Here is a 16350-nt window from a genome sequence, read left to right as displayed (position 1 = left end):
TCAAAGCAGCAGAGTATGCGGGGCTCAGTGGTGCATTCCTGTAATCCCAGCAGCTCGGGAGGCTGACAGGAGGATCGCGAGTTCTAAGCCAGCCTCAACAACTTAGCGAGGCCCTAAACAACTCAGGGAGACCTTGTCTCTAAAATATTAAAAAGGGCTGGGGATGTGGCTCGGTACTTAAGCACCCTTGGATTCCATCCCCAGTACCTCGGAGGTGGGGACAGTAAATTGTAAATCTTTCACCACAAAAATAAAAGGTAAATGAGGGGATGAATATGTGTATTTGTGCACTTGTTTAATTCAGTCATTCCAAATTATACCCAATTTCAATTTGTCAATTGAAATTATAAGTGACTTTTTAAAAAGTCCATTAGAAATATAAAATGCAAGCCGTTTACAGGCATGTAGCTTCGTTTCAACCTTTGAATGGACAGTGTGTAGTGGTGAGGACCTGTAGAACAGATGGGCATGGAAGTGTGTCTAAAATAGCTAACAGCGGGACCCCGGTAAGGCGAGTCAACCGCCGCCTAGAGGCAGCCTTAGCATAATTGACAACGCTCTCCCGGGCCCGCCCCAAAGCGCGTGCACAAAGGCTGGGGGGCCAGAGGCGGGGTCAGCGCCCACGTGGCGGGGGGGGGCGGGGGGGGCGGAGTGGGGCGGAGCAAGTCTCGCGAGGCCGCGCCCTAACTCGCGCGGTTGCTGTGCACGCGGTTGTAACTGCCAGCGGCGGGAGAAGCGGCACTCGAGCTGAGAGACGTGATTTTTCGCTCGCTTGGTTATGGAGGTGCCGCCGCCGCGGCTTGTAGCCGCGAGGTCTCCAGCTCCTGGATGGAGCCGAAAGCTGCTTCTGCTGCCGGTGGTGCTGTTCCTGCTGCCGATCGGGGCTCTGAGGGGCTTGGAGACGGAGAGGCCCCGGACCCGCGAAAAAGAGTGCCACTTCTACGCTGGTGGACAAGTGTATCCCGGGGAGGCGTCCCGGGTATCAGTCGCAGACCACTCCCTGCACCTAACCAAAGCCAAGAGTAGGTGGTGCTTTCGAGGGTAGGAGTGGGGATGGGGAGAGCCCAAAGACACGTGTACCCTGCCTACAGATGCTACCCCGTGGTTGGGGGGGCGGTCTAAAGTTGGGCGGCACCCCCTGGACAGTGTCGGGGCCCTGGATCCTGGATCTGCCTGTTCCTCTCCTTGGGCAGGAAGTTGGAGGGGTGTGCCAGTTGTGGAGAAAGGGATTTTTTCCACCGATGAGATTTTGGAAGAGATAGTGGTTACCCCAAAAGCCGCAGATGAGGGAAAGAGGGTGGCCCAAAGGGGGACTTGAGGATATTGTGCAAACTAAAACACTTCCTCAAACATCGTAAAGTGCCTGCAGCATGTCCAGTCTCTTTTCAAGTACTGTTTCAGGGGAAAAGTACATTGATAGGCTGAATAATGATTCACAGAAAGTTTAGTCAAACAGAAAAGTGGCTAAACAAAGTGTTCAGAAGGTCAAATATTTCATTTTTCTTCCTTTATCTTTTGCTGTTGTATCTTACAAAGAAGATTATTAAAAATCATCTCCCCGGAAAGCCACGTAGTCAGTTCATGGGTATTGTTCGTGTTTCTCAGAAAAGAACTGTTATAGTTTGTACTTTGGAGGGAGAAGGAGGGAAAAGAAGGTTGGAAGTAACACATTTGAGTTCACTATAAAGCTCGAGGCAAATTTGTGTCCTGCCAATTTGGCTTTTGATTATTTGCATTTCTGTCCTGTGTACAAAGCTAATGGACACTTTCAGGAAGGACACGTCAGACTAAGTAGATAACTCAGAAAGTTGGGGCCTGCTGCATCTGGACATTAAGATTAGCCAAAAAGAAGTATCCTGGGGATACTGATATCTTTTACTTGCTTTTCAAGTAACCTCCTTTTCCTACGGATCATTTGACATTCTGTAGGTGTGTATTTGGTTTTTGTGGTTGCTACAGTATGTTCTTTGGCAGCATTTAGTGAAAAAAAGTAATGCTTTACAGTTGTGAATCCCGGAGATAAATGGGATGTTTTTAGGACTTAGGATGGAGTGGGAGTAATTGATAAATGAGAAAAACTGTTTTGCCTTCTTAAACATTTGTACTTCTTTTATACTGAAAGTTAAATACTTTGGGATTTTTGTTTCTAGAAAGCCAGTCTTGCACTTTTAAAATCATATTTTCAAGTCCCATTGGTGTCACTTGCCTGGGAAGATATTTTGAAATATGTCAGGCAATTAAGTGTTTACTTACAGTACATATATTGTCCATAGAAAACAAATCCAAATCCACTCTAAAGCCGCTTATGGAAGCAAAATAAAAAAAAAAAAAAATAGTAGTAATAGCTTTCCCTTTACCAGCAAACATTTTCAGATTATATGTATTTTTATATTTCTGGGTCCTGTATAGAATTATCTAGAATTAGAGATAAAGGACTTTTATTCATAAAAAGGGATATATTATGGATATTTTTAAGGTCATATTTTAATATTACTTTTAGTAACAAAAACTTCATAACTTACTGTTTCCTTTCATGAATGGGGGGAAATAGGGGGTACAACACAACATGATCCAAATTTGTTTTTAAAAATACTGGAAGGTAAGACATCAAAATGTTAACAGTAGTTAGGTTGGTAGGGTTATGAAGAGAGGGAATTTAAATATTTTTTGGTTTTGGTACCAGGGATTGAACCCAGGGGCACTTAACAACTGAGCCATATCCCCAGCCCTTTTTATTTTGAGACGGGATCTCACTAGGTTATTTAAAACCTTGCTAAATTGCTGAGGCTGACTTTGAATTCATCATCCTCCTGCCTTAGCCTCTCGAGTTTCTGGGATTACATGAATGCATCACTATGCCTGGTTATATATTCTTTATATTTCTCTGCATTTAACTAAAATACTTATAAATTATATAATTTATATTCAGGATATTTTAATTGTTTTTAATAGATGCAAAGAGTTATTCTGGAAATTCCATTTGTAGATTTTAGTAAAAAAGCAAAATTTCCAAAATCAATTTTCAGACAAAAAACATTTTCCCAATATGGTTTTCCCAATATTCTAAAATCTTTAAGGAGTGTCACTGTGGTACATCATTAGAATTATCATAACCTCTCACTTGAGTGGTAATTTAAGTAATGTATATAAGCAAATATAGTTCTAGCTAATTCTCCCTTCTGGCCTTTACCTAATCAGATCAGGATTATTAAATACGGTAGGCTGCTGGCTCAAGGTAAGTAATCGAATGTTATATGTTAATTTCACAGAGACATTAATCTTCAGTTTGTCTCATTTCAGAGTAACCATAAATGCTCAGTGTTATACAAAAGTCTAAGTCTTATTTCTAGAAATTTTAGTCAAACTTGGAAAATTAAATATTGACTTCATTTTATGTGATGGTTCTCAAAGTATGAGTGCTATCCATATGAAGGTACATTATTATCAAAGGGTGTTGGCTAGAGTTACAGTATGCTGTTATAAGAGAGTAGCACTAACCAGTTTCCATCAGGCCACTTGAAACCTGTTCAAGGAGGTCTTTTTTTCCAAAGTCCTCTAGGAAAATTATCCCATTGTCTAGGGTTGTCCACTTCTGGCCTGATATATTTGCATATTTCTCCTCCTTGAGTGTAGCCCTGCCTGCAGCAGATCCTCCCTGTGTATCTGAGAAGCTGGACAAACTAAATTAGTACATCTGAAAGACTGCCATTAGAGGAAAGAAAATCTAATGATTTGAATTTAGGAAGTTGATAACGTTGTAGGGGGAAGTTATGGTGAAATATCCAGTAAGATATAGTGCAGGGATGAAATGTAGAAAAAAATGGTTTATTTTCATTAACCCCCCCAACTAAAATTTAGCATTTCCTCCCATTATGGATGTCAGCAACAAACCACATTACCATCAGCAGTACTTGCTTGTAACCGCTGTCAATGTAATCAGATATTTTCATGCTATGTTATGGTTATTACAGGAATCCTAAAACATTTACATTCATTATTTTATCATTAGGTAGTCATTAGATCTCTTTCAGATCTTACAGCTTAAGATAAAATAGCACATGTATTACTATATAACCAATTTTTAAATATTTTGATAGTTGCATTTCACTGTAATTGATTTTCTTTACAATTCTATGTATTTTACATATTCAGTAACTCTAAGTTGTAAGAAGTCTGTAAGCTTCACCAGACTGTCAATGAAGTCCAAAGGTTTAGAAGCTCTAATTTTTAAGGATTTTTCTAAAGACATCCATTTGCCATTCTGTCAGCTTTCTGTCTTATAAAATACCATGTTTTTTTCTTTCTTTCTTTCTTTCTTTCTTAGTTTCCAAGCCAGCACCTTATTGGGAAGGAACAGCAGTGATAAATGGAGAATTTAAGGAGCTCAAATTAACAGATTATCGTGGAAAATACTTGGTCTTTTTCTTCTACCCACTTGATTTGTAAGTAATAACTTGTAAATAGCAACTAGTAAAAATAGTCAACCATTCATCATTCAAGAACATCAACTAAGAATTTTTTTAGCTGTTGGTTCTTTTAAAAATAATCCAATTGAGGAATTTATTCAAAAAGATAACATCTACATTTCAGTCATAATCCATTTTCCTAAATAAATTTTTACTCACATATACCTATATAGTATTTTCATAATGGAATAGAGAAAAGCTGCAATATATTCATTAAGCTACACATATTATGGCAAGAACGTGGACTGATAATATTTTAGAAGGCAGTTAGTAACAAGATTCATACCATAATTCTGCTTAATGGTTTTACCATTTTTATTCGTTGCTGTATCTGTTCCTTTCCTGTGATTTGAACACTTGCCTGAAAATATTAATATAATAGCTATTAATATGTTATGGTTCTTATAGGATTTTTTTCTTTAACTCTATGGTAATGTTTGTGAATGATCAGAAAATTGACTTCAAGTAAATACTCTTGTAGTTCTATCCTCATCAAGACCTTTAATTTGAAAACTACTAATCTTGAGTATTTTTTCAAATCCCATGAAAGTCAAAAGAAACCAGAGAGTTATCCTAACCTCGATCGTTTTTTTAACCTGAATTTATTTTTTGGTTACAAAAAGTAAAATACTCCTCTATCTTTGCCATTGTGCCTTTTTCCATTAGGACTAATGTGAATTATGTAAATGAAAATTAAACTTGGGTTGGGGGTGTAGCTCAGTGGTAGAGCACTTACCTCATAAGCACAGAGCCCCAGCACCACAAAAAAATAACTTTCAGAAAGAGTACACTTAAACTCATTTCTACAGATTTTTTTCTAGCCAAAGTCCAGCAAATATTTCTTTAAATTTTAAATACTAAATATTTTAGCCTTTTGATAATCCCAGTGCTCAACTGCAGAACTGTTTCTCTGCTGCATTGAGAAAAGCTGGATTTGACCTGTGGACCAGTTTCCCAACCCCTACACAAAGCCAAATAGGAAGAATTCTCATAAAAATTAGTACATTATGACTAAAATGAGTTATCTTTCTAATCAATTTGTACAGCTAGCTAAAAAGAATAAGGTAATTTTCCACAGAGACCAGAATTAGAAATATTAATAAATATAAAAAATGATAGACCTTCTAAATTTAAGTTGTTATAAAGCCAGAAAGCTAATATACATGTTAAATGTATAAAATATTAACCCTGAATTTTGAGATTAGTCTTATATATGCTTTGTTTCCCTAGTGTTATTTAAAACTCCATAATAAATAAAGCATACCTCATTACAGCATAATATTCACAATGGTCTTCTGGGATAAGGAGCTAAGATAGCTTCTTCCTTTTGTTTCTGTGTAATGCCAGTCTGGACCTAGTCAGAAAAGGAAGCTTTCTGGGGCATTTGCCATAGTCTATATGGCAGGAGGAAAGTCACATGTAACCCTTCAGTCTGTACCAGGGTGTTTTTTGTTTTTTTGTTTTTTGTTTTTGTTTTTTCTGTCTTCACTAAGAACTAAGGAAAATGTGTTTCTAGGTAGTATTTCTTAGGATGATAGGAAGGAAGGCGAAGAGGGGTTACCTTTTAGATAATATTAAAAATACATAATACTGCCCAGGTTTCCAGGGACATAATCCTAGATTAGAACTGACTTCTTTCACATGGAAGCACTATGCCTAAACAACTGAAACATTTTAAAATCCCATACTGGGCTCAGTTAGGAACTTGTCCTGAGTCGGTGTTTTCCAAACTTTTGGCCATGACACACAGCAATATATTTTTCATTACCACCCAATACATACATATATAGAGTAACACTCAGTCTATATACACCAGCATAGCCATGCTTGTTGTTAAAACATTGAAAGACTTCCATACTAAGTGGTAAATAGCCACTTGCCCAACCTCCTTCCCAAGTTGACCCTTCCACCTGATCTCATTCAGAAAATTTCAGAGCTAAAGCCAGCTCCAAGTTAAGGTTGTTAAATATTTTGAATGTCACTGCTGAACACAGACATATTTATGCATTTATATAAACATGTATATGTTTTCTAACTTACCCTTACTGTGAATGAGGTATTCCCATATTTACTGATTTATTTCACTTTTTTAATGTTTATTGGAACTCACTAAATTAGATTAAGGAGTCCCTACCACAGTTGGAAAAATACTACCTTAGGTAATATTCTCTAATCATGCACTTCTCACCCATGACAGAATTAAGGTGTAAAATCCCTGGCTCTGCAGGACTGGGAGACAAGGTGGAAGAAGACCTGTCTCAAAGGGATCAGGGAAACTGGAGAACATTGCCTCATCTACAGAATACAGTAGATGCATCTGACTCATAGTTTGGTTTAGGAATGTAAAAAAACAATAATGAAATGATGTAAAATTTGTATAGATACCTTGGAAGCTATAATAAATACAAATTATTATTAAATAAAAAGTAATGAGGGCTGGGGATGTGGCTCAAGCAGTAGCGCGCTCGCCTGGCATGCGTGTGGCCCGGGTTCGATCCTCAGCACCACATACAAACAAAGATGTTGTGTGCGCCAAGAACTAAAAAATAAATATTAAAAATTCTCTCTCTCTCTCTCTCTCTCTCTCTCTCTCTTTAAAAAAAAAATTTAAAAAAAAAAAAGTAATGAAATGGGGGTGCTGCTATAAGTGAGAATGGAATATTGGTTGATCACTGAGCCATTGAGTTATAAGAAGAAAGTTTGAGATGTAATTATGAACCCTGTGATATATATTTATTAAATATTTGATGAAATGGAAAATCTTTTGGACTATTTCATCTTGAGAAGACCCATGTATGAAATTGTTCTTAAAGTGCATTTTTATTTAGTAAAGGTGTTTGTAGAAATTGTCATGTGAAAATTCAGGTATATGGTTATTTTGAGAATACTAAATTATATTTTTTTAACTTTCAGCACATTTGTGTGTCCAACTGAAATCATCGCCTTTGGTGATAGAATTGATGAATTTAGAGCTATAAATACTGAAGTGGTGGCATGTTCTGTTGATTCACAGTTTACCCATTTGGCCTGGTGAGTATTTTGCACTTATATTTGTAGGAAGAGAGAATGGATTTAAATCAAGGGCAGATAACTACTAACATGATATCAAGCCATTTATCAGATATGGATAAACACTTATTAGGTATTATAGATATATGATAAATATTTATCAGATTTTTTCAGGAATAGATTTATCTACATAATACAATGAGTTACTAGTTCCATGAAGTTCTTGTAAAAATGCTTAAGAATTGTATAGGACACTTCAAAATTGGGGAGAACTTTTCCACAGCAAAAACTATTAGATTGTATAATTGCTTTGTCTTGATCAATTGAGTAACCTTAATCTAGAGAAATAAAATCTTTAAAATATGCCACTTTTCTGTTAACAGTCCTCTGTTATGGTAGGTCAAACTCCCAATAGCTTTTTATAATTTTTAAGAAGCAATAATTTGGGACTGTGGCTCAGTGTGAGGCACTGGGTTCAATCCTCAGCACTTCATAAAAATAAAATAAAGGTATGTGTCCACCTACAACTAAAAAATATATTTAAAAAAAGAAGCAATAATTTTTAAAAATTTTACAAAGTAATTTTTAAAATGCATTAATCATGAAAGGATGTTCTACCTAACTAACTGCAAAGAACTGCAAATTAAAATAACAAATGATGACATTTCTTTCGGTCTGACTGGCCAGTATTTAACAGATTGAAAAAAATTCATGCATTGTTGACAAAGGTGTGCAGAAATGGCACTCACACAGTCAATTCATTTCTGGAGAGCAGTTTGGCAACATGTCTCAAATTTGAAACATGATGTGGGTTTTTAAGGTCCACAATTTTGGGCTCAGAATTTTGTGTATAATAAAAATCATTCAGAATTTTTTTAAGTTTTAAAACTTAAAGTTACAAATTCATATAGAAGTTTTTCTCCACTTACAATTTTATTTATATACACACATATTTATCACATATATATGTATGAGTATATATGTATAACAAATTTTAATTGGTTGGAGAGCTACAATAACTCCCCTTGAGTTATTTTAAAATGCAGATACATATTTAATATATTTTCTCAAGTATCTGCTTTCAGACAAACCTCAAATAAGTAATGCTAATATGACAAATTCTTTTAAATATTATACAGAGCTTAATACTCAAATATATACTGATTATTTCTTTTTTTTAAATAGTGCTGGGGATTGATCCCAAGGTCTTGAACATGCTAGGCAAGCGCTCTACCACTGAGCCATATCCCCAGCCTGATTATTTTGTAATATCTACAGGCTTATTTGTTTCAACAGTTTAATGATTCTAAATCTTCTAGGATTAAAAGTCACGTCCACAATGAAAAAGTTATGTCATTCTATATGTCTTCCTACTGGGACACCAGCACATAAGCCCTGTGATTTCAGGTTACAGAATATTTAAATCTGGGTATTGATGTATCTGATATTATGACTAACTTCCTTGATTCTAAGGAATCAGTTCTATGGTTATGCTTATGACAGTGCATATCCTTTGGTCTATCTGTTCTACTTATCAGACAAGTGTACAGAAATGATAGACTACAAGGACATTTCCAGCAATGTTTATTTAAAAACTCCAGTCTAATGTCAATAGAGATGTATAAAATACAGCATGACCATACATTAAAAATGTGTTTTATATGTCTATATTTAGTGCTTAAAGGATATGAATATATTGAGGAAAAAGGCAAGAAAACAAAGTATATTAGCCTGTTTTAGAGAGAGAATATATGTATGTGTGCACATGCATATGCAGAGAAAGAATGTTCACTGTTTTAGTTATGTCATTTGCTTAGCTCTAAGAGGTAAATGTTCTGTTTGTTGCAGGATTAATACCCCTCGAAAGCAAGGAGGACTTGGATCAATAAGATTTCCACTTCTTTCAGACTTGAACCATCAGATCGCAAAGGACTATGGTGTATATCTGGAGGACTCTGGCCACACTCTTAGGTAGCTTATATTAAGAAAAATCCAAGTACATTTATAATCCTCTGGAAATTGATGTTTTTTACAAGTTAGAAGATATAAACTTTGATCAAGTAATATTATTTTGTTCTATTTGTAGAAATGTTGTAGATACCCTTAACTATTATAGTGCATATGCTGGTAGAGATGGCAGTTTATTTAGAGATATTTGACCAACCCTTATTATTAATAAAAAAGACAGATTCATAGAGTTCCATGATCTTAACCAAAGTTATATAATTAGTTAATTGCAGAGCCCAGGCTTGAATCCATGTCCCCCAACTCCTTATCCATTTCTCTTTTCCTTTTTTACAAACTGACTCTAGTAATTTGTTTTCTAAGTATAACTATAGTTAATTAGCAAATCTGTGTCTTTAGAATGGGAAAAAACTAAGGCAGTATCTTACCCAGTAGCTCTCAGTGGGTTACTTCAGCTAACAAATGCTAATAGAATTCTACGAAAAACATCAATTTTGGCCTAAAGAACAGATGTAGTTTGGTTGTAATTAACTTTCTTATTTGCTTTGCAGTGTCAATTGTTTTTTAATGTTTTATGTGGAAAGGTATTTTAAATCCTGTTTTTTTTTAATTTTTTGTAGTTGTAGATAGAATGCCTTTATTTTTTTAAATATTTTGTAGTTGTAGATGGACACGATATATTTATTTATTTTTATGTGGTGCTGAGGATTGAACCCATTGCCTCACACATTCAAGGCAGACACTCTACCATTGAGCTACAATCCCAGCCCCAGAATGCCTTTGTTTTATTTATTTATTTTTATGTGATGCTAAGGATCAAACCCAGTGCCTCACACATGCAAGGCAAGTGCTCTGCCACTGAGCTACAGCCTCAGCCCTTAAGTCCTGTTTTATAACAGCTTTAAAAAGTATACAATCAAGTAGGTTTTAGTATATTCAGAGTTGTGCAACCATCACCATAATTTTAGAACATTTTCATTACTCTGAAAAGAAGCCCTATACCCATTAGCAGTCCCTCCCTATTTCCTCCAACCTCCTTCCCTGAGCCCTAGGCAAGCACTAATATACTTTGTCTTTTACTTCTTATTCTGAATACTTCATATAAATGGAATCCTACAATATATGCCCTTTGACTACCCTCTTTCACTTGGCATACTGTTTTCAATGTTCATAGTATGTATTGCTACAGGTGGTTTCTCTCATTTTTGTACTTGCCAAATCCTTAATGTTTTCTGCTTTCATAAAATCTATTAAGTTGACTCCCAAAGAGTAACTATGCTGCTAAAGACTGAGAGTTTTAACATTTAGGATTATTTGAACATTGATCAAGTAAAATGATCTAATACCGTATTAGCTATTTTATTTGTGTCATTTCTTTTTTATTATTTATTTCTAACTATTACATTTCAAAGTCAAAAGCAAATTTTTAAAAAACATTTTTTTAGTTGTAGTTGGACACAATAACTTTATTTTACTTATTTATTTTTATGTGGTGCTGAGGATTGAACCCAGGGTCTCAACACATGCTAGGCGAGCACTCCACCACTGAGCCACAACCCCAGCCCTCAAAAGCAAATTTTTAAAACTATCATTTAACAGTGACAATCCCAAATTATATAGTAGATGAGGGAAAGTGTGTAGGGGTGAGTGAGAGTGTGTACCAGTAGAGTAGTGAATAGGTAGTGTATTTTGGGGTCTTTATAGCATCCTTCTATGTGGATGGTACAGGGATTCACATTAACTAATACTTAACTGAAAAGAAATGGTCTTACCCCTATCGCTCTTGTCTTTCATAGAGGCCTCTTTATTATCGATGACAAAGGAATCCTGAGACAGATTACTCTGAATGACCTTCCTGTGGGTAGATCAGTGGATGAGACACTACGTTTGGTTCAAGCATTCCAGTATACTGACAAACATGGAGAAGGTACCCTTATTTTCTAAACTTTTGATTCTTTTAATGTGAGATAGCAACATAGTTAGTTTGGTTTCTTATCCTAAAAGTTATTTGGGTGGTTCCAAAGTATTCTGAGTGTTTTCAATTTATTAGGTTCTTTTAGCAAAACAAATTATTTACTGCTTTTAACAAAATATCACTAGTATATTTTGCTTAATTATACAGATGCAAAAATATTCATTATTTGGCTAGGCACAGTGACACACACCTGAAATCCCAGTGGTTTAGGAGGCTGAGGCAGGAGGATCACAAGTTCAAAGCCAACCTCAGCAACTTAGTGACACCTGTTTCAAAATTAAAAGGACTGAGGAATATATGTATATACACATGTATTTATGTATTTTTTAATAAACTCAGAAAAGGTTTCTGCTACTGCAATTTTTCAAATTATGTTTCTATAACCTTAAAATGTGTCAAGTGTCAACATGGCAATATTTTGTAATATAGGTCTTCTTTATATTATTGGATTTAGGGGTTTTTTGTTTGGTTGGTTTTTGTTTATGTTTGTATTTGTATTTCAGTACTGGAGATTAAAACCAGGGGTTCTCTACCATTGAGCTACATACTCAACCTTTTGTTTTCTTGTTTTTTGAGGCAGGGTCTGGCTGAGTTGCTGAGGCTAATCTCCAAATTGCAGTCCTCCTTCCTCAGCCTCCCAAACTAGCTGAGATTACAGTTGTGCACCAGCACATGTGACTGGATTTAACATTTTTTGGATACTGGGCATTTAACTCAGGCATTTTACCACTAAACCATATATCCCCACCCCTTTTTATTTTTTATTTCAAGGCAAGGTCTCACTAAGTTGCTGAGGGCCTCGCTAAATTGCTGAGGCTAGTCCGAATTTGCATTCCTCCCATCTCAGCCTCCCAAGTAGCTGGGATTACATGCATGTACCACACACTGGCTGGGTTTATCTATAATATACTCCTCAGAATTATTTAGTATCATACTGGTAAGCTATCAGTTCATTCTTTTACTCCAAGTTTCACCAGTAGCAAAATGGAAGGGAAGCACTGTGCCACTGAGCTGCATCCCCAGCTCCCCAGCTCTTTTTCTTATTCCCCGGGCTGTCCTCAAATGTTTGATCCTCATTCTCAGTCTCCCAAGAAGCTGGAATTACATGTGTGCACCACCATACCCAGCAGTCAGGGTGCATTCTAAAGTCTCTTGACATAGATTACAAAGGCAGACAGATTTAGTGGAAATTTATGAAGAGTCAGAGAAATTTTTGCTATGCCCAGGCTTTTCAGTTGATCAGATTTGCAAACTTTTCAACTTTATTAGATACCTTCAGTTTAGTTTCTTATATTACAAATGTAACTAAATTGATAATCTCCATGATTAAAATTCCTTAGTGTGTTCAGGCAAGCTAACAGAAGTCAAGTGTTTGGTGGTCTGGAAATGTTGTTATTTATATATTCTGTAATTTCAGTTTCATATGAAAACAAATTCAGGAGTTGCTTTTAAAAACACTAAATTCTATTTTTAAACTGTTTTTTGCCCATTTTTGTTCCTTTTAGTCTGCCCCGCTGGCTGGAAACCTGGTAGTGAAACAGTAAGTCATGTTGATTTTTCTGTTAAAGGCATGGCTGGAGCCAAAAAATTGCCTTGTAGTAGAACTGTTTTGGCTTCATAAATGAAGCAAGCTAAGCACAAATCACAAAGTACAGACATTCTCTGGACTATAGGAAGAGTAATTGAAACTAAAGAAAGCAGAATATTGGGTTTAATACTGTGAATTTTAAAGCTAAGTATCCAAGAAATACACTATTCCAGGGGGAAAAACAGAGACTTAGTAGAATAAATTTAGAGGGTGTGTATGAAATTCTTCCTATATTATGAGCTGAGAAACAATTACAGGCAAGACCTTTCTGTGTATAATAAAAAGCCTTTGAGAAAATCTGATCTAATAAACAATGAAACTAATGATTATCTCCATATCATTTGAAGAAGAAAAAGATTGAAACCAGTACATTCTTTCATCAGGGAGACTACATAATTTGTAGATACGTATTCAAAATACATTTAGAAACTTGCTTGAAACTTTGCTTAAGTAACAGCCAAAAATCTTTGAATTTTTATCTTCTAAAAATCAAGTGTTTTATACAAACTGTAGTTAGGAAATTTAAAAATACTAGCACATTGGAGGAAGAAATCATTATTTTAGAATAGGAAAATATAAATTTCTAAGACTTAATTCCTTGGCAATCCAAAAAGAAAGGTACCATTATCCATAAACATTCAGAAGGAGTAATTTACTCTTTAATCTCAGGTGTGCCCTTTTCTGTTCCTTGAACATGCTAAGCTAATTCCTGCCTCAGGGCCTTTGCCCTTGCTGTTCCTTCTGTATTGCTTTCTGTATTACTGGCTCCCTCTTTCACTCACATTTCAGTTCAAATATCATCTTGAAATTCTTTCCTTACCACTATCTCCACCCCATGTTTTTAAGCATTTGCCACAATCTAAAATTAGAATTAGACTATAACTCCAAGGGTTCACTAATAAGTACTATCTAGTTATAGTTTGAATAGTTATCATATAGCAGGTGTTCAGTATATGTGTGTTGAAAGAATGACCAAACCCATAAATATATACAATTATTATTTGTCAATTAAGAATAAAAACAAAGTATGTGATAATACCTGTGTGTTTTTCTGAAGGAATAATTCATAGTTTGATTCTCAAAGGGGCTTGTGACCCCTAATAGTTATCAAGTGGATAGTTAGTGTGTTTTCTGAAATGTATAATACTCATCCTGTAATGCCTTTCATAGTTAATTTGTACTTCTTGGCAGTTCTCACTGATCTCTCAGGAGTTGGATACTTAGCACATGCCTGTGCTTGGTAGTGATATCATTTATCATTCACAGTTGGTTTTGATATAACTTCAGAGGGAAATGTCCCCTACCTTGACTACTTATCCAACAAATGCTTTGTAAGCTAGTTTTTAAGACAGCAGTTTCTGATTCATATTTCTATCTGTAAGCTTCCATAATCTATAAATATAAACTAACTTGTGACTTAATTTATAAAGAACCTAGTACTCAATGTACCTTTAGTGCATAACTTCAAATCCCGTTTAAGATCCATCAGATCTATGTAGAGATGACTCAGTTGGTATTGTAATATTAACTTTGATCTCAAAGGCAAAACTGTTTTGCAGATCTATTAGAAACTGATTCAAAATCTGTTAATTATAGTGATTACCATAGATTATTTTTATATGCAAAGGTAGATGTACTTTAACCAACAAGTAACATAGTTAATGTGAGATCAAATTATATTGGAAAAAATTAAGTATATAAGTTCTTATGGCTATCATGCTTTTGGAAGGAGCATTTTTCTTTCAGAGTACTCATTCACTAAAATAGTTATTGAAGGTAATAATTGATATTGTTTTGAATCTTTGTTTTTGTTTTTTTACTTTGTAGCTTGAGATTAAAAAGTTGCATTGTGGAGCTCCCAAAAATTCTCTTGATAAACCCATAATGAACACACTACCCCCTTTTCAAGTTATCGTAGCATATCATCATTTAATCAGCAAACAGTTTTAAAAATACATTAACATCTGTAGCCATGCTCTCAATGTGTTTGATTTAACTAGATCAAACCTGAAGATGCCATGAAAGCCTGGTGGCCCAGAGAAGAGCTGTAAGTAAATTTTGGGTTGCTTGAGTACAGATGTTAATTTATTTTAAAAAAAATAAATGTTTTACTTTTTGGGATAGCTGAGAGGTTAGTAGGTAGTACATATCTAGTTTTTCTTAAGAGTATATATGATACAATTTGGTATACAAATGTAATTTTTTATCTTCAGTCAAATGATAGGAAACTAATGCCAGACTATGACTTTTAAAAGGAATAATTTGCTTTTTTTGTTTTGTCTTAACAGATAATCCCAGATCCAGCTGGAAAACTGAAGTATTTTGATAAACTAAATTGAAAAATACTTCATGAAGTTTTAATGCTTGAAAGTTCTCAATAAAGGTCACTGTTTTATTATCATTGTGTTACAGTAGTAACTTCTTGGAGAATATAAAAGTCCTAAGCAGTTATTTTCTATCTTTCCAAAGTAAGAATTGTGAGGATCTACGGTTGTGGCTCAGTGGTATAGAGTACTTGTCTGGCATCTGTGAGGCCCTAGGTTCAATCCTCAGCACCGCATATAAATAAATAAATTAAAGATCCAAAGTAAGAATTGTGAGATTGAATCAAATAGTAACAGCAATAATAACTAACATTTATGAAATATATTCCACATGCTGGGTATGATGTTAAGCAGGTTAGATGCATTTTCATTTAATCCCCCCCAATTCTTTGAGTAGTTGTACAGATGAGGGAACTGAAACTCAGATAAATTACCCAGAGTCACATAGCTGGCTATCAAAAACAGACATCAAACCCAGACAGGCTGATTCTAGTTTCTGAACTCTTAGTACCCCACTTTGGCTCACCTGTCCATACCTTTAAGGACAGCAGTAAAGAACAGGTTTCAAGTATGGTAACCTTCCCTAGCAATCTGACAGGGATGGCTGATGCCACAGCTCTCTGCACTGTAATAACATAAACCCCATTTTTCCTAAAGTCACATTTTTAGCTTGTATCAAATTTATAAGCAGGTTATGTTTATATTTAGTTCAAAAAATGAAAGCTGAATCTCTAAATATATATAGCTAGCTCTGAACAAATAGCCACATACAAAGCAGAACTCCAGTGCTACTTCATCACCCTGTTTACCACCCTGATATGGAAGCTACTTTATTGTAATTATTTATAGGTGTACTCTGTAGTTTTCCTGGGAGAATTAATCTCATCCTGTCTTCATGCTAATCCCCTCTCCCTGGGGAAAGCCATTACTAGAAGTGACCACTCATGGTGGCAAAGAAGCAAAAGTAAGAGGAAGGGGCCTGAGATAAGATTTTAATCTTCAGGAAAACACTCCCAGTGACCT

General features: G+C 35.4%; 1 protein-coding gene across 2 annotated transcripts; it reads left to right on the top strand.

Annotated features, from left to right (window-relative positions):
• The first annotated feature begins 695 nt into the window (after positions 1-695).
• Positions 696-15401, top strand: Prdx4 (peroxiredoxin 4). 2 transcript variants are annotated; one of them, XM_026401373.2, is made up of 8 exons: positions 696-1022; positions 4325-4442; positions 7380-7496; positions 9324-9446; positions 11237-11367; positions 12921-12955; positions 15004-15050; positions 15292-15401. In XM_026401373.2, exons 1-8 carry the CDS (start codon positions 779-781, stop codon positions 15293-15295), a joined length of 819 nt encoding a protein of 272 aa, XP_026257158.1. In that variant the 5' UTR covers positions 696-778; the 3' UTR covers positions 15296-15401. The 2 variants fall into 2 exon arrangements, with proteins under 2 accessions (XP_026257158.1, XP_026257157.1); XM_026401372.2 differs by lacking the exon at positions 15004-15050.
• The last annotated feature ends 949 nt before the right edge of the window (positions 15402-16350 follow it).

This window comes from Urocitellus parryii, chromosome X, assembly GCF_045843805.1.
Source record: "Urocitellus parryii isolate mUroPar1 chromosome X, mUroPar1.hap1, whole genome shotgun sequence".
NCBI lineage: Eukaryota > Metazoa > Chordata > Mammalia > Rodentia > Sciuridae > Urocitellus > Urocitellus parryii.
This window is presented reverse-complemented; position numbering and strand designations above follow the sequence as displayed.